At 35.5% G+C, this 18,448-nt stretch overlaps 2 protein-coding genes and 1 long non-coding RNA gene across 4 annotated transcripts; 2 read left to right on the top strand and 1 right to left on the bottom strand.

The window, feature by feature from the left end:
- Positions 1-713: 713 nt before the first annotated feature.
- LOC143302684 (uncharacterized) lies at positions 714-1,940 on the bottom strand. The gene is made up of 3 exons (XR_013058393.1): positions 1,703-1,940; positions 1,264-1,565; positions 714-1,183 (listed from the first exon to the last, which is right to left on the bottom strand). It is a non-coding gene; the product is annotated as an uncharacterized LOC143302684 (long non-coding RNA).
- A 6,757-nt stretch (positions 1,941-8,697) lies between these two features.
- LOC117159728 (glucose dehydrogenase [FAD, quinone]-like) lies at positions 8,698-11,772 on the top strand. Its single transcript, XM_033339855.2, has 3 exons — positions 8,698-8,904; positions 9,376-9,546; positions 10,166-11,772. The coding sequence occupies exons 1-3, from the start codon at positions 8,721-8,723 to the stop codon at positions 11,665-11,667; spliced, it is 1,857 nt and encodes a 618-aa protein (XP_033195746.2). The 5' UTR covers positions 8,698-8,720; the 3' UTR covers positions 11,668-11,772.
- A 1,160-nt stretch (positions 11,773-12,932) lies between these two features.
- On the top strand, positions 12,933-17,787 carry LOC117159684 (glucose dehydrogenase [FAD, quinone]-like). 2 transcript variants are annotated; one of them, XM_076618482.1, is made up of 5 exons: positions 12,933-12,995; positions 14,357-14,437; positions 14,526-14,729; positions 15,199-15,369; positions 15,988-17,787. In XM_076618482.1, exons 3-5 carry the CDS (start codon positions 14,555-14,557, stop codon positions 17,481-17,483), a joined length of 1,842 nt encoding a protein of 613 aa, XP_076474597.1. In that variant the 5' UTR covers positions 12,933-12,995; positions 14,357-14,437; positions 14,526-14,554; the 3' UTR covers positions 17,484-17,787. The 2 variants fall into 2 exon arrangements, with proteins under 2 accessions (XP_076474597.1, XP_033195647.1); XM_033339756.2 differs by lacking the exons at positions 12,933-12,995; positions 14,357-14,437 and adding an exon at positions 13,579-13,609.
- Positions 17,788-18,448: the final 661 nt, after the last annotated feature.

The raw sequence follows: 18,448 nt of genomic DNA, 5'->3' as shown, positions 1-18,448 counted from the left end.
TGATTGTTTAACGTGAGAGAGTTTGGGGATAGCAAGCGACCCGGCGCGACGCCACGTTGCGCTGTCTTATATTGTTTCTAGATGAACTAGCCTGGGGATGAGAAAAGCGAGGGTGACTTCTGTCAAAAGAAATGTGAGGAACAGCACAGCACTTACCCAGGAATTTCGGAAGGGAACGGTGGTGGTCGATTAATTCAGTCGCGCAATAACATGCATGTCTAATAAAAAATTCTTTTAGTGTCAAAAACTTGCACTTCAAAATAATACTCGAAACTCAAAATAAACTTAATAAACAAATGTAACACTTGAAAACAAGCAATTTACAGTAATTAATTATTGATTATTACTAGAAATGATTATGCCATTGTAGAAGTGTTGCTTTACGCTGTTTTTCATGATACCGTGCTTTGGTACGCTCCATTTTAAAAGAGTGTTTTGTATACTGTATTACGTATAATAGAATATTAATTTAATAATTGCTTTTTAGAAGTGTTTTAGAGATTAGTATCATGTCAATGTCATGTCTAATGAGAAATGTGTTCAATTCGTTTGAACTTGCTCTTTTAGAATTTAATTAATTAAGAAATAGAATTGAAATTCCACTATTTTTACTTTTACATTTTACATTTTACTCTTTTTTATTAAGAACAGGAGTTTCAAGAACACATCTAACGTTATATTTACTGCAACTGCAGGCTTAGTAAATTAATTTGTTCCTTGAATACAATTACAAAGGTCTGTATATTTTCGTTGATAGGAAGTACGTATAGTGATCGAATTGTATCTAGCTCCGGCTAATTGTGCAAATGCCATTGGATTCGTTCAATTGTCAAAGTGAATGATTGCTTTTATAATGCTATTAACTGGGAAACTCGATCGATTTTTTATAGTGATTTGTGCCTCGGTTTCGGAAATAAATTTTATTGGAATTGCTCCCTGATAATATATCTTCTCCAATCAACTGGGTAATTATTCAACATTTTCTCTACAGGTTTTTATTGAATCCTCCGAGGTAAAATGTTTTTTAACGCAGGCTGATGTTTTATTACAGAAATTTTCAGTACGAATAAATATCTCGAAACTAGTACATTGAAGAATATTGCTCATGCTTTGCGGTTGAAATAAAACTATGGTATTTAAAAATCTGTCAATATTCTAGGTTGTTTTCTTATTTTCATTCCACCTGTATCCAAATCGTTAATTCAACATGGAAACGAAACTACGTATGTGTATGAGTAAACATTTACAAAACCAATGACTTACGCAGTTGATTACAAACGTGCTGTGGAGATCTATCGTTCTATCTTTGTCATTTTGTATAAAGCCATTCTCGGCAACCGATGTGAATCTAAATCCTATAAAGTTCATTGTTCGTATCGTTGTTTGAGTCAATTCTGCATGACTAATTGCATGTGGAACCCAATGCTCGCTGATAAAGACAAAGTTGAGTCTATTCCTGAAACCCGTTGCTCCAGCTGATCTGTCTTAGCGATCGTGGGACTTTAAGTCCGTTTCTGAAGCCTCTTACTTCAGCTTAATCAGTGCTTTCGGTTAACTGTCTGTTCCTGAAGTTTGATGTTCCAAATGTTCGAACAGTTCTAACACTAGAATCCAATACTTCAACCAGAGACTTCCGAAGAAGTCTTTGATCGTAGTCAGTGATTGATATAATCACTTTCGTCCAATAAATTAATCACTCTACCTTTTAGTATCGTTTAGTCGTGTTCGTTGCATGTCTACTAATTTTCACCTAAGAATATAAAAATTTAGCAATAACGGGAAATCCTCTGTACGTTTTGTTGGTTTCTATGGAGCCGTTAGAAATACATTGCCCCTTTGAAAACTCCAGATTTGCGACGTACTAAAATGTATAATGAGAAATAATGCAAAACCAACTGAAACATAATTGCGAAGTTTTACGCATTTGTAGAAAATTTAAACGTGCAATGATACACACAATGCACATATTACATAAGAATATACGAAATATCTAAAGTAAAGTACCGATTATTATAGTAAGTGGGTAGAGAAAACCACTGCTTAGGATTCGTTTTTTTAATTGTATTCAATAAAATATAAACTTGAATAAATGTCAACAGACTGACCAAATGACGGAATCTGCATCTTTATCCGCGTAAATATAAAATTTTCCAAATTTCACTTTTATTCGTCAATGTTTCTAATCATATGATAAACCATATTAAAAACGTGCTCCAACAATCTGAGTTAGATAAAACATTTAACTGTATCGATTATAGATCGTGTCTTAAAACTTTCTATATCATTTTTTCTAAGTAACATTTTATAGTATTACTTTTTGTATTTCTAAATTCACTCTACCCCTTGTCAAGTTTAGTTATTTTCCGGCAATATTTTAATGTATCGGTTTGGGTTTTGATCAGAATGTTATATGTGTGATCGTTTATATAACTGTTTACTTATTGCAGGCAATTTTCCTTAAAAATTCCCGTGCGCATTTGATTATTGCCTGTGGTTCTATAGAAATCGCCAGCGATTTTGGTTCTGGAATTTGTGGAGTAGAGGTTATAAATATGGAGATTCCACTACGAAATACGAATTCCGCTACTTTTTTCTTCCTTCGGTTAGAATCTTGAACGTGTTCGGAGTTATAACATGTTACTTTCTTCGCTATTCCTATTTCTACGGTCAAATTGTTGTTTTGAACTTATGATAGCTTCTCTAATTATTCCTCTCTTTCTATGTATATGATTAGTAATGAATTAATAATGTACAGTGAGGTTTTTATATTGGTATCTAAGGTCTTTCATGAATTTTAACGTATAGCAAACATGCAATATTTGAACTCGTGCTTATATCTGGAATGCAAATTTAAGTTGATAAATTGATACAAACACTCGGTTAATACATAATATAATTATACCTCTTAGGCTCTTACCTACTTTGTTGAAGGAGTAGTTTTAGCAGAAACCATGTTTTTCTCCGAATTATATCTTTTCAATTAATCAACATGTTAACACGAAAATTGCTGGATGTATTAAGAAAGCATGAACTTGTTTCAAAAAGAGATTTAAGCACTACAAGGAAGAAGATAACTTTATCAAAAATGCAAAACGTGAATTTTGTCTCACATTCACATTCGATGCAAATTTTAATGTCAAATAGTGGTTGCCTTGAAAAGGCAATTATGAAAAGGTACATATATCAATGATTTTATATATTTGTTTTTGATAGACAAATGGAAAATTTGGATATAATTGTTGAGCATAGGCTTCCAAAGGATCTACCCATCATCCTCATCGGTGCATCTGTTGGTGGTAAATTAGCACAAAGAAACATAATTGGATACGCTATTGTCTACTTTCTATTTGGGAAAATGGAAAAATTGTCCTATCACAAGATTCTTAATCAACCCAGAAATATCGAGAATTATATTCACAAAATTTGCCTGACTATGAAGGAAACCAAGTCGTAATTAGAATCATCCTCCCTGAAATAACAGTTTTTATCTAACATTTAAATATAGGTATATTTTGTTAAACAATCTAAGTTTCTACTTGAACGTTTAGAGGATATAATTGGATCATACGACGATAATGCTGAAATCCGTCTAACCGATCGCAGTTTTACAGCAAAATTATTATCATTTGCTTCTAATCAACTTTCGTCTCCCGCATTCCAGCCGATGATTATTTAAGCATGGCAAACATCCGGAGTTAATACACTCTCTAATATCGTAAGTTTTAAAAATGTTTTAAAAATGTGTAATAACTGTAACTGTGACAAAGTTAGTTGCAACGAGCTATCTGCGATTCCGTGTAGCTATGTCCAGTATGAAGAAAACCTGCTTTACATTTATCACATTTTTGATCCTTCATTATGCTTGCACTGGTCATAATATATAATTACGGAATAAAATTTCATAATTATTATATAAATTAAAAAGTATTTGTGAATTAAAATTTGGAAAAGTAAAAAATACTATATTCCTTATAAGTTTTTGCTAAAAAAGAAAAAAAATTAGAAATATATTGCACAGATACATAAAGTCACAAATAGTGTACATGCATACGTGTAAAATAAAAATGTACAATAAAGATATATTTTTACATACATACGTCTACGGTGTACCATACCTAGAAGTAACTCGAACTTCGCGTAGGATGGGCAAAAATATGAGGTAATCTTCGACTTAGGGGACGCAAAATTATTTACTTTGTTTCTAGTTTCTTACGTGATTCGAGCTGAAAAAGAAGTTTTTAGATGAGTTCGCTAGTTCGAAAGTTATACGTACATAAAATACAATATTTTAGCATATTTGACAGATTGCTTTGACACCATATTGGCTTCTACCCATCATCTGTTTAGTTCGCATAGATGAGTATTGAATCAAAGTTGGTCGAAAATTAGTTCTACCGGCGTAACCGGCCGCCGCGAGGTGGCTGAAGAGTAAAGAGACCCAAACCTAATCCAATTCAAAATCCCGCCGCAAAATGGCCGCCACCTACGTGCTAACTACTGTCTATAGCCAGTGACTTCATTCGAATCATAGCTCGAAGCTAATATAACCTGTCAAATACGCTAAATTCAGCACCTTAAAACTTGCATTTTCAAAGTTTACACATCGAAAATTACAAGATTACAAATACAGAAGTTAATAATTTTACATCTCCAAAAAGATGCTCAGAATATTAGTCTAGAGAAAATCCACAAAGTAAAAAGAATGTTACGAAAAGATATCATTTATACCCCGTGACACACAAAATTTGGTGACTGGGTAAAGCATCAAAATCGGCCCCAATTCGGACATAAAAGACACTCGCGCGACGTCAAGTCGTTTATCGTTTTACTACGCACTAGACCCTCTTTTACGCCGAATACGCCGGCCAGCCACGTGCGCGAGTCTCGAAGAGCACAGGTTCTTTGTCCGCACAACCGACAGAAATAATCTCTGTCAACTCCCACTGCACGGTATGCATCCGTGAAAATCGTCAAGATGCTATGTCATAATTTTCCGCTATATCGATTTTGATATGGACGGATGGCGGACGCAGGTAGGGACTCTTTGCAGCGCTTCACTTTCTCCCGACATATTCACATTTACCGAACTGCCCTGTTTCGATCGAGAGCTCTACTCGCATTCGCACTACCAACGTGAATGACCACATAGGCATCCACAATCGTGGTGCGGCGTGCTTAGTGATTCGCTTTCGCGATAATTGCCAGCGTTTCAGTAACTGGCCATGGGCCTACGACACGACGCAACGGCTTCTTACAGTTGCAAACGAGGTACAGAAATAAATATGAAATTCAATGCTATAGAAATTTCAAAGATGTGAAATTTTTCGATTTCCACGTTTTGGGAGTTACCTGATACTCCATATCATTTTCATGTCGCGTGCGACGTTATCGATTCAGTATAGTACTGGTTTGAATGAAAATTAAAGTCTTGTATGAAATTATAGATAAAAATGTATATTAATAGTTAATTTTATATAAATTTAGTAATACTGTATATTAATAGTTAAATGATTAGTTTAATTAGTTTTAAATAAAACCGTAATCTTTTAATCCTTTCTATTTCCATCTTTATATCCTTAAATCAACTTTAATTATGTATTATCAAATATAGGTAGTCCGACTCACAACCAGAAACTTGTAACGCAATTTATCGATAACTGAGATAAACAAATTATGCCCAATAAAAAAAAGGAAAAGAGCAACGAAAGGAATAAAAAGAACAATGAAAGAAGCAAAAGATCACCAAAATCATACTTTTGTGAATAAATACGTACATCAATCAAGTACTCGATCTTTACCAACACACTAAAACTAACGCTTAAAATATACGACGGGATATAAAATTCAAAACTTGACAATAAAACTTGCACCTTTAGTGAAGAAGAGGCAGCTCAGGAGGAAGGCTCATTACAGGAACTATGTCCTATGCCTCGGGAAACGTGTTAAATATTACATAAAATAAAATAAATCAATAATTTAATTGTTATAGATTAATGGTATTGTTCTATATTAATAGTTGAATTCTTTTCAACTAACGACATCATTATTATAAATTAATAGTACAAATGTCATAAATTAATAATTGATATAAATTAATAACGCAATCAAATTAAATAATTTTCTAATTTTTAATTGTAAATCTACGACTTTGACAATTCATTACAATAATCATAATATTTCTTGCTCTCTGCAACTAAATTTCTTGTTCTCTTCTCTAAAACTAAATTTACATTTCACGTATCTGCTTCACATGAAATGTGAAGAAGAAATCGGCGAAAATTTGAAACAAAAACATCAAAAGTAAGTACAATTACACTCAACGCTTTGCCTAGTCTTGAGGTCTAAGGTCAATTCAAAATCATCTCATTACAGATCATTGAATTTTTCCTTATCAGCTCCAACGTGGAACTTAAAAGAAGTGCATTGAACTTGAAGCAACTCAAGGTTACCTGGATAACTCAGAAAATATGATACATGAGAAAATCTAATTGCTACCAACCCATGAGTTCAAATGCAATACAATTCATACAAAATATTTTTTATTACAATCATTAAGTAACGAGTTATTTTGGGTGATGTGTAGTTCTTATCGTTTCATTCTGTACATTTATGAATAATACTCACAGTTATTTTTAATTAGTGTAATATTCTAGTTGTCTTGGCGCATTTTTAGCAACTAATTTTGACACGAAATATTTCCAATTGTAATTTTTGGACTCAGTATTTGTTCGGAATTTTAGAGGCCCCGGCGGCTTTAAAACCGATAGTAAACAACGGAGAAATGCCATAGCTGCGGAACCATACCGTCTTACTAGCATGCCGGGAAAGGAAATTTGCGTGACAAGGAAAAAAGAAAGGAGTCATCTTCGACGATAACTATCCGACGAGTGCAAATATTTCGTGCCCGATTCCAATATACGTCGCTTAAATATTTCTCTGCAAATCACATCAGTTATCGCATGTGAAAAGTTCATAGCGGATAAAAATAGCGATTTTCGAATGTTATTCCAACGGCAGACTTTATGTTTCAACAGCGTTTACCTTCTAAGAGAAGCATTTGAAAATGAGGAAAAGAAAAGATATATTTGCGTCATTTCACGTCGCTCGAATTCTGGAAAGATATAACTGCGGAAACTGCTGTAAAAATATTCAGGATGTTTACCACAATCTACCAGCTCTTGGTGCAATAAAAAAATGGTTTGCGCAATTCAAACGTGCGCACTTCCAACTGAACGAACAGCTACGCTTGGTCAACCTTCTTTAATAGACGATGATATTGTGCTGAATTAATTGTAAAATAATCTCCGAATTTCAATTGAAGAAGAAGTAGAGAAAATTTTGTTTGTATGAAGAGCTGCTGCACGGTCTAGATAAACATCGCGAATATTTTTTCCGGTAATTCGCAACGTTACAACTTTCCAGCAAGACGCAAATGAATATTTTCCTCGGTCATTATCTTCAAAATCCTTCTTATCTATATCAAATTCTTTTTTACAATGCATAAGTTGTCAAAACACAAAAGTTTTTAGTTGAAATAACAATTGAATATCGCTACTTTTATCTGCTATGCAGTCTGCGTATGCAACAACAGATACGACATGCAGAAAAATAATTTAGTGCATCAGTTAGAGTCGAGCACAAACTTTTGCAATAACCCAATATTTATCAAGCAATATTTAGATAAAGAACCAAACTCTTTTCGCAATTGTTGCAATCTGAAACACGTCAAAATATGTTGTCAGCATCTCTGTATATCTTAGATAAGACACATACCATGTCCTTATATTCATGAAATTTCCGATGATACACAATAGTTGCTCAGAATTCAGTATTTAAGCAATCGCCAGTACAAAAGCGCTCGTCGCCTTGATCTACATCGTATTGGGTCCACTCTTTTACGTTCGGTGTTGAATTCATGTATGTATATTCCAAGTTTCTGTATTTTCTCTAGTACTTGATTTTTTGGTTACTTATAATCTTCTGAATTCTGAGACATAATATCCACATGTCCATTGTAAGTTTTCGGTATCTTAAGATGTTATCAGCCATTTGCGTCTGTGTCATCACTATTTTACATAGCTTTTCATTTTTCTATCAATTGTATAAATAAAAATAATACGGTTAGTCAGACAAGGGAACATCTTAACTATTTCACTGACACTGAGATATTTCATTAAAATCAACATTCTGAACGACTTTCTTTTCAACCCGCCGCTCGACTTTAGTTTCCGAGTTGTAGAACAATTTATGTTTACCACTAAATGTATTATTTAATAATGTATTTTACGGATTACAGTAAACATGGTTACAGTAAAAATGGTTACAGTAAACAAATTTTCAGTAGCGGTAGATACATTGCTTATATTTTTGACCAATCGAAGACGAGAATATAGCACAACATTGCATATCTCAGTCAATTCATCGAATATTACTTCACGCTAGCGTGGCAACAGAATGCCTCAATATCATCAAAACTGGCGAGATTTTATGATAATAAAAAAATAATTACCAAACAAAAAATTCTCTCTACGACAACCCACTAGACCAAAGTAATTTAACAAGGTAAGAACCAAATCCCCTTAGCATCCAAAAGGACAAATGATGGTAATATGCATTCAGAAATAATTCTCTGCCACCTCGTGATATGTTGCAAAAAGATGGTTCGTAAGGTATGAAAACTTAATATTACAGATTGATAAAGGATTTCGGAGAAATACAAAATGGATGTTGAACGGATTATTTTCGGAGGAGTAAGATCAGACCCGATCATATCGGTGCTTTCGATGCTCTTAAGTCTGTCGCTATATGTCATATATTCGAATGTTCCTTACTCTTCAACGAATGTTCCTTCCAAATTACTATTGCCATCTTACGATTTCATAGTCGTGGGCGGTGGTTCTGCAGGTATGTCTTTTCATATTGTCCACACGAATTTTGGTCTTAAATGTGATAAAAATGTGATAAAGATAAACGTACTCGTTTGTTTACGTATGAGAAAGAGCATATTATTTCTTGTACAATTAACTGACACGAGAATTTAACAACTTACATATTTTGATATTTTACCAACGCAAATTTCATATAACGTATAGTATATGTATATATATTAATGACGCTATGCATCGTTTGTATGTATTAACGATTAGATTTTAACTTTTTGTTTTCTTCATATAAACGTATTTTAGGTTTGTTTTGTAAACTATTTTGAATTTATCGCCAATTTCATTTCATAATTTGGACAAATTGTCTCTTTCTCGGTGTTTTGAAACGAAACTACATAGTTTTTTAATTTACAGATATTTGTAATCTTTAATTAGATTCAATTATTTTGAGTATGCTCAATTTATAATGCTCTGTCAATTTACACGATTACAGGAGCCGTTATAGCGAATCGCTTGTCCGAAATAGAAGATTGGGACATACTCCTCCTGGAAGCAGGTGGCGACGGAAGTGCTATATATGATATTCCTTCTTTTGCCGACAGTGTGCAGCTCTCCGAAATCGATTGGAAATACAGGGTGGAACCTAGTGAAAATTTCTGTCGAGGTAAATAATACCTAATAATACCTAACTATAATAATTATAAGTTAAATAATTACAAAATAATTAATTAATTAAATAATTACAAAAGAAACACTGCAATCGCCCTTTAAGCGTCCAGGTCAAACGTTTTATTTTTAACGATGTAGAAAGTAAATTAAAGAAAGGAAAGATAAAATCATGTCACGCTTGGAAGGAATTATAAAATGCAATCTATAGCAACGCGAATAAATAAGTAAAGCATTCCAGAACATTGGTACATCACCATCTTTCAATTCTAAAATTACCTAAAGATGACAAAATGATTAAGAGAATGAATAAGAGATTCTCCTTTTTACAGTTATTAGAAACATACAAATATTTTGGCCAAAATAACATAATTTCCATTTTGATGGAATATGATTGTGTAGATTTATATATTTTAGTAATATCGCGTGGATTGCACTGTTTCATACATATAGAACATCTAGGAACATTTAGGCGGTTCCTTCTTAAGATAAATCGAAAAATGTATTGTCGAATCTAAACAGATATAAATGAGAATCAATAACCAACCTAAATCAATGTACCGCTATAAATTATTCGTAATGCGTTCGGTGTACTTTACGGTAAATTATACCCACAGCGATGGAAGACGGTCGTTGCCTTTGGCCACGTGGTAAAGTGCTCGGAGGCACCAGCATGGTAAACACTATGCTATACGTTCGTGGTGCCAAAAAAGACTACGACATCTGGGAACAACAAGGCAATCCAGGGTGGTCTTACGAGGATGTCCTGCCTTATTTTCTAAAATCCGAAGACAATCGAAATCGCTTCCACACAAACACACAGTATCACTCGACCGGTGGCTACCTTACCGTCGAAGAACCTCCATTTCATACTCCCCTGGCCGCTGCGTTCATTCAAGCAGGCCAAGAAATGGGTTACGAAAATAGAGACATTAACGGAGAACGACACACTGGGTTCATGAACCCTCAGGCTACCGTCAGACATGGAAGCCGATGCTCCACGGCAAAGGCCTTCCTGCGGCCAGCCAGGTCACGCAAGAATTTACAAGTCACTATGAATGCGCATGTTACCAAAATTTTAATAGAACCGTCGTCGAAAAAGGCTCATGGCGTAGAATTCGTTAAAGACGGAGAGACATTACGCGTTCGTGCCAACAAGGAGGTGATCGTTTCCGGAGGAACTATCAATAGTCCCCAGTTGTTGATGTTGTCGGGAATAGGACCTAAAGAACACTTAACGGAACACAATATACCAGTGATTCAGGATTTAAGAGTGGGCCATAATCTTCAAGACCATATAAGTGCGGGGGGCCTTACGTTCTTGGTGAATGAAGAAATTGCACTCGTACAGAGTAGGTTGTATAATATTAGCAACGTACTAGAATACGTCATATTCGGAGAGGGTCCTTGGACCAACTTAGGAAATATCGAAGGAATAGCTTTTATCAATACCAAATATGCGAATGCCTCCGACGATTTCCCAGACATACAACTGCATTATTATTCATCGGGACAGAACAACGACATAATTAGAGAGATACGTGGATTGACCAGAGAATTCTACGACGCCGTGTATGGAGAGCTTCAGGATAAGGACGTGTGGAGCGCGTATCCTACGCTTTTAAGACCGAAAAGCAGAGGTGTTATCAAGCTTCGAAGCAACAATCCTTTCGATTATCCATTGATTTATCCGAATTATTTCAAGGAGCCAGAAGACATGGCTACATTGGTCGAAGGAGTTAAGTTTGTGCTTGAGATGAGTAAAACTGCTTCTTTCAAACGTTACGGGAGCGAAATGAATCCGAAACCATTCCCAGGCTGCAAGCATGTTCCTATGTATAGCGATCCTTACTGGGAATGCATGATCAGATTTTATCCCGCGACTATATTTCATCCCGTGGGTACTTGCAAGATGGGGCCTAAGTCGGATTCAAAAGCCGTGGTAGATCCTTGGCTTCAAGTTTACGGAGTTACTGGACTTCGAGTCATAGATAGTTCGATTATGCCAAATTTAATCAGTGGCAATACCAATGCGCCGACTATTATGATCGCAGAGAAGGGTTCCGATATGGTAAAACAGAAGTGGTTGAAGGAACGGGATGTAGGTAAACAGTTGTAAATTCATTTAAGATAGATGATAGTTCTGTATTATTGTTACATAATAGAAAATTATTGTTTTTAATTGAAAAAGATTTTTATTATGCATCTCGTACGGCGAACCACAAGTCAGAATATGGTCATATTGTGTAACCTTGTGTTAAATGATGCTCGATTGTAATCATATGAAGAAGCCTCGTTGGAATAGATTATTAATGTAACTCGCTAAATATCGCCACGTTTACAATAAAAAACAAATAAAGCAGCCAATCGGTTAGTCCATTCATACTGCGTTGATTATTCTAATAATTTTTAGCTTGAGATTCTAATTTTTTGGAACAAGAAGAAATTAGTTGCTGCTTCATGCCAATTGCGATTGAACTTCACTTATGGTAGCTTCGTTTGGTCGCTCGATTATATTTCATCCGCTCCGCTCTCAACGTTACCAATGTGGATGTTTAGAAATGTAGCAACTTTGAATGAATACCCTTCATTTAGCCGTGATGGTATTTCTGTCGAGAATCAATCAACGACCACTTAGGTGACCAATCTGACAATTTGAGGCTAATCTTACTGGTAAGCGTTCTTTGGATCTTGCAACCCGGTCTAACTGGTGTATTTTCTTAATAAGGTCTCTCTTCCGAATAACATTCAAAACCAACCTTTACCTATTTTGTTTCGATACAGTTCTAACCTCTGAACGTCCAGTCACATGTTAATTGTCGTCTTTTATATCTGTAGATGTCCTCTGCTTTTGAATCCACGGGTAACATTAAGAGATTGCAGAATTCAACATTGGGCCCCTGTCTTACGTACAACATCCTTTACTATAACCAGGGAAAAAATTTGCTATCCAGGCACCAGGCGCCCTGAGTGTCTACATGATCATAGAAAGAAAACTCTGTCTTCGTAGTGTACAGACGCTCTGGGAGCGTTCGTGTATTCCCTTCTCTTAGAAGGACAGAAAAAGAAATATAAACTACTTATTCTGTAAAATCTAGCAAAGGACTGTGAATTTTGTGCTCATTCTGCAGTTTCTATAATTGTACATAAAACAACTTTCCTTCCTAATGAAGCTAATGTAATCGCCTGTTTTAATGAATAAGCACACGATTATACGGATAATGAACATATAAGTAATTGACTAACCTTGCTTCTTACTATTTGACGACTTCATAATTTCTGAAACATTCGCAAATAACTATCGATAACGTCACAGTTCATTTTAACTATAATTGTGCTTCCGTAGGAGCGTACGCGATAGTATTGCTTACCGTATCCCTGGCAGCGGACGGGTATAGTGAGTCACCGAAACCAAGCTCTCATCTCTTGTTTATAACAGATTCCAATGTAAACCCCTGCTATTTTATAAGCTATCCTGAACTTAATTACTCCGATTTATTATTATTTATAGTATATGCGAAATATACTTTTGTGTTCAACTTAAAAACAGATTCATTGAAAATTATTTCAGGTGGTTAACACCGGTCTCATATTACGTTAGCTCAGTCCTTATCTAATTCATATTCATTTTTATCTTTGCGTTATCAAAATTCGCTATCTCTCTCATCAATGGTTTACTAATTGATTTAAGTTGAATTACGTCGAAACTCCATATTGAGGTGAAATAATAAAATAATTTGATCACTAATCGAATTCCCACGTTTACTATTTTTATTCCTGTATTCATGTATGACTAAAAGTGTTTTTGCTAAGTGAACTACTGAAAATTGTACTGCTGATACAATGAAATAATCCTATGTCCAAAAAGATATTTTTGCAAAATTATGTTGTTGTTCAAACCTGGAGAAAAATTTCTGATATGTTGATTACGTAATCATGTCATTTTTCATGTGTCAATAATTGCTAAGAGTTCACTACATAAGCGATCGCTAACCAGAAGCATTCGTCGTTTTGAATTACAGATCACCGGATCACTTTCTTACGCTTGGTGTTTCATCCACGTATGTATTGCATAAATTTCTGTATATTTGCTAATATTTTACCATTTCATTACCTCTGATCTGCCTTTTAAGAAATAGTATCTACATCTGTACTGTAAATTTATTGCCGTCTTATTCTTTTCTCAGCCATGCATGCCAGTTTCACCATAATTTCAATTAGCTTCTTATTCTCTTATCATCTGCATGCACTAAAAAGATGTGATTATTCAGAGAGAGGTAAACTCCGAAGAAATCGATGACATCGAAATACTTCGTCAAACTCACCATTTTGAACAACTTTCTCCCATATTTATAACCACCGCTCAACCTTGGCTTGCAAGGAACAAAGCAATTTATGTTTAATACCATATGTGCTGTTTAACAATTTTGTAATTTTTTGGTTAGAAAACGATTTTCTTGTGACGAGAACTATATTTATAACATTTTTACGCATTGAAAATCAAATAAAGTGCAACAGTCGATATAGCGATCTACTCATCAAAGATTATCTTATGATACCTTTTATTAGTCTAGCACAATCTACAAACCGTAGCTTTTTCTATTTTACTTGCACGATATCGAAAATAGTTGCTATTTCATCGTCTCATAGATTTAAATGAAATATTTTGCGAATATCGTGAAATATAAGGCTGTGCAACATCGTAGCGATAGCAGGTATAGGAAAACGTTGTTCAGAATGTTAACCTTGACATGTTTCACTGGCAATTAAAATCTTAGTGATACACTCATTAAAAAAATAAATATTAGTTTCGCCATATCCTATTCGAGAAAAGTAACTTTAAGAATGAAAGAACCAAAGCCCCTTAGGGCCCGAAAGAACAAATAATGGTAATATGCATTCAGTAATAATTTTCTGTCACTTCGTCTTATATTGCGAATAAGATGTTTGGTAAGGTACCAAACCTTAATGTTACAGATTGATAAAGGATATCGGAGGAGAGTAAAATGGATGTCAAACGCATCCTTCTCGAAGGAATGAAATCGCATTCGGTGCTATCGATACTCTTAGGCATGTCGCTGTATGTCATCTATTCGATTGTTCCATACTCTTCATCCAATATTCCTACCAAATCATTACTGCCGACTTACGATTTCATAATCGTAGGCGGTGGTTCAGCAGGTACGTCTTATCACGATGCCGATACAAAGTTCCGTTAAAAATCTGATAAAAGTGTAACTAAAACAGCCGCAGCTGCGTATGTGCGTGCAAGGAAGAAAGCATTGTTACTTGTATGATAGCGTAACACCAAAAATGTTACGTACTTCCCATATATCGATTTTTTCCAAATTTCATTTTCCTACTCTATCTATTTATCGTAGGTATTAGTGATCATATACGCTATTTATATACATTAATGAAGAAATTTTAATATCTTATTCCATTCATATAAGTATGGTATGAGATCATTATGCAAACATATTGTGAATTTACCGCGAAGTATTATTTCTAATTTCGACAATTTTACTCCCAATCTCGATGTGTTGATGTAAAACTACAAATTCCTGATTTGAAAATATTTGTAACGTTTAAGAAAAAATTTTCTTAGGCATGTTTTATTAAAATACTCTGTGAATTTACACCATTACAGGAACCGTTATGGCGAATCGCTTGTCCGAGGTAGAAGATTGGGACGTACTCCTGCTGGAAGCAGGTGCCGATGGAAGTGCTATGTATGATGTTCCTACTCTTGCCGCCAATTTGCAACGATCTAAAATCGATTGGAATTACACGACGGAACCGAATGAAAATTACTGTCTCGGTAAATAATATTGAATAATACCTAACTATAATAATGATAGGTACATAATTACAATAATAATACCAGACACTCTAATCATTCACGTCCAACGCACTATTTTTTCCATTGAAAAAAAAGGAATTTGAGAAAAGACAGATAAAATATTATCATGCTTAGAAGAGAATATAAAGTACTACCTATGGCAATGAGAATAAATGAAGCGAGTAAATATTAAGTAAAGCATTCTAAAATCTATGCGCATCATAATCTTGCAATTAGCACTAAAAAGACGTGAAAATATCGGACTAAAATTATGTTTCTAATGCAATAAACAGATATTTCAGGCGCAATTAATACTGAACAAAGTTTACATTAATATATAATTATATAGATCTATTTATTTTAAGTAATGACACTTGATTTGTATATAGAACTTTATACTTTATTTATATATACCGATTTATACATAGAACAGTCAGATATATTTGCACAGTTCTAGTGTTAACATAAATCGAAAAATGAATCTATCGTCCATTCCAAAGAGAAGTTAACGTGAATCAGTGACTTTCTAAAATCAATATTTCATTACGAATTACTCGCGATGCTTTCAAAGTTCTTTACTGTAAATTATGTCAACAGCGATGGAAGGCGGTCAGTGCCGCTGGCCACGTGGCAAAGTACTCGGGGGCAGCAGTGGCATAAATTACATGCTTTACGTCCGTGGTGCCAAAAAAGACTACGACATCTGGGAACAGCAAGGCAATCCAGGATGGTCGTATCAGGATGTGCTGCCTTATTTCCTAAAATCTGAAGACAATCGAAATCACAGCTACGCCAAAACACCGTATCATTCAACCGGCGGGTACTTAACCGTCGAAGAACCACGATGGCACACTCCTCTGGCCGCTGCGTTCATTCAAGCCGGCAAAGAAATGGGTTACGAGAATCGAGATATTAACGGAGAACGGCATACTGGCTTTATGATTCCTCAAGGCACCATCAAAGATGGTAGCCGCTGCTCCACGGCGAAAGCCTTCTTGCGGCCAGCCAGGATGCGCAAAAATTTACACGTCGCTATGAAAGCACATGTTACCAAAATTTTAATAGATCCGTCAACGAAAAGAGCTTACGGCGTAGAGTTCGTTAGAGACGGGGAAACGTTGCGCGTACATGCCAACAAAGAAGTGATCGTTTCCGGAGGAGCTGTCAATAGCCCCCAGCTGTTGATGTTGTCAGGAATAGGACCTAAAGAACACTTATCGGAACACGGTATACCAGTGATTCAGGACTTAGGAGTGGGCCACAATCTTCAAGACCATATAAGTGCGGGGGGCATTATATTCTTAGTGAATGAAGAAGTTTCAATCGTACAGAGCAGACTGATTAATATTAGCTATGCCCTAGAGTACGCTATATCCGGAGACGGTCCTTTGACAACCTTAGGATTTAATGAAGTACTAGGTTTTATTAATACTAAATATGCGAATGCCTCCGACGATTTTCCAGACATACAAATGCATATTTGGGCAACGGGGGACTACTCCGAGAGCACTAGAAAGATTTTTGGATTGACGAGAGAATTCTATGATGCCGTATATAGAGATGTTCACAATAAGGACGGGTGGAGTGTGTATCCTACCCTTTTAAGACCTAAAAGTAGAGGAATTATCAAGCTTCGGAGCAACAATCCTTTCGATCACCCATTGATTTATCCAAATTATTTCAAGGAGCCAGAAGACATGGCCACATTGATCGAAGGAGTTAAATTTGTACTCGAGATGAGTAAAACTGTTTCGCTTAGACGTTACGGGAGCAAACTGAATCCGAATCCATTTCCTGACTGCAAGCATATCCCATTGTATAGCGACCCGTACTGGGAGTGCATGATCAGATCTTTCCCTTTAACTATATCACACCCCGTGGGTACTTGTAAGATGGGGCCAAAGTCGGACCCAAAAGCGGTGGTTGATCCTTGGCTTCGAGTTTATGGAATTACTGGACTTCGAGTTATAGACAGTTCGATTATGCCAAATTTGATCAGTGGCAATACCAATGCGCCGACTATCATGATCGCAGAGAAGGGTTCCGATATGGTCAAAGAGAAATGGTTGATAGAATTAGACGTATATCAATAGCTGCTTTTGTAAATTAATTTTCTGCACCTACTTGTACTATTACGTGCACTTATTGTTGAAGTGGTTACCACTTCTAAGAAAACTCTACATCTGGTCTTTTTAGTTTGTTCAAGCACTGAAGCCATTGACAGCGCGTAGACAAAAGAATGCGACAAAGTCAAGCCATAAACAGTAGACAGGCGACTTTGGCTTCGGGGTTTTTCAGTTATTGGGTTACACAGCTAGCGTGCGGATCCGGACCAGCTCAAATTGTATTCTTACTTATTACACTTCTATTTAAATATATTTTCTGCCTTACAATTTATTCACGTGTTTTCTCTGTTTACACATCGAATAACCTCAACACTTATTACATAAGCGAAATTATTTTAAGTAAAATTTGGTGGGAATGATACTTCGGTATTTTAAAATGATTCCAGAGAAAACGTGACTTAGTAGATTGTTAAATTAGTTCTCACTTACCGATACGAGTTGTTCTAATCCCAATCGACGCATCGTAAACCGATCCGAGTCCTCAGGAAGTCGATGAGGATCTGGGCTGCGTCCCCTTGCTGCCGCTTCAAGGTTATCCATCTCCTCCCAGAGCATCTATTAGGAAGGCGTTGGTTTTGGAGAAACGTCATCCGATTTGAGCGAAGAAAGTAACGCCTACATTTGCGCCAACATACAAAAATGAGTGTGATGAGTCTTATGTGGGATTTTACTGCGAACTATTATCTTGCGATATATTGTCTCGCAGAGTATTGTCTTGAGAAATATTGCATTGACAAGTATCGGTGGTGAAACTGTAGAACCATTGCGTTCACACGGATTTCGATGATTTTTTAATATCTTGTTATTTTATGATCCTGAACAACTTTAGCAAAGATCTACAGACACCACTACATTGAGTTCTGCCTATAATTATACGCCCGTAAAATCATACGCGTTAGTATTTGTTGTTGACAGCTAGACAGAATTACCTG

This window comes from Bombus vancouverensis, chromosome 5 (genome assembly GCF_051014615.1).
Source record: "Bombus vancouverensis nearcticus chromosome 5, iyBomVanc1_principal, whole genome shotgun sequence".
Taxonomy (NCBI): Eukaryota; Metazoa; Arthropoda; class Insecta; order Hymenoptera; family Apidae; genus Bombus; species Bombus vancouverensis.
Note: the sequence above shows the minus strand (reverse complement) of the source record. Positions and strands in the feature narration are given on the sequence as shown.

Bases quoted from the DNA above. Each gene is read 5' to 3' on its own strand.
- LOC117159728 (XM_033339855.2), top strand. From the start codon at position 8,721: ATGGATGTTGAACGGATTATTTTCGGAGGAGTAAGATCAGACCCGATC. The intron at 8,905-9,375 runs GTATGTCTTTTC...ACACGATTACAG, and splicing joins CGTGGGCGGTGGTTCTGCAG to GAGCCGTTATAGCGAATCGC. The intron at 9,547-10,165 runs GTAAATAATACC...TTATACCCACAG, and splicing joins TAGTGAAAATTTCTGTCGAG to CGATGGAAGACGGTCGTTGC.
- LOC117159684 (XM_076618482.1), top strand. From the start codon at position 14,555: ATGGATGTCAAACGCATCCTTCTCGAAGGAATGAAATCGCATTCGGTG. The intron at 14,730-15,198 runs GTACGTCTTATC...ACACCATTACAG, and splicing joins CGTAGGCGGTGGTTCAGCAG to GAACCGTTATGGCGAATCGC. The intron at 15,370-15,987 runs GTAAATAATATT...TTATGTCAACAG, and splicing joins GAATGAAAATTACTGTCTCG to CGATGGAAGGCGGTCAGTGC.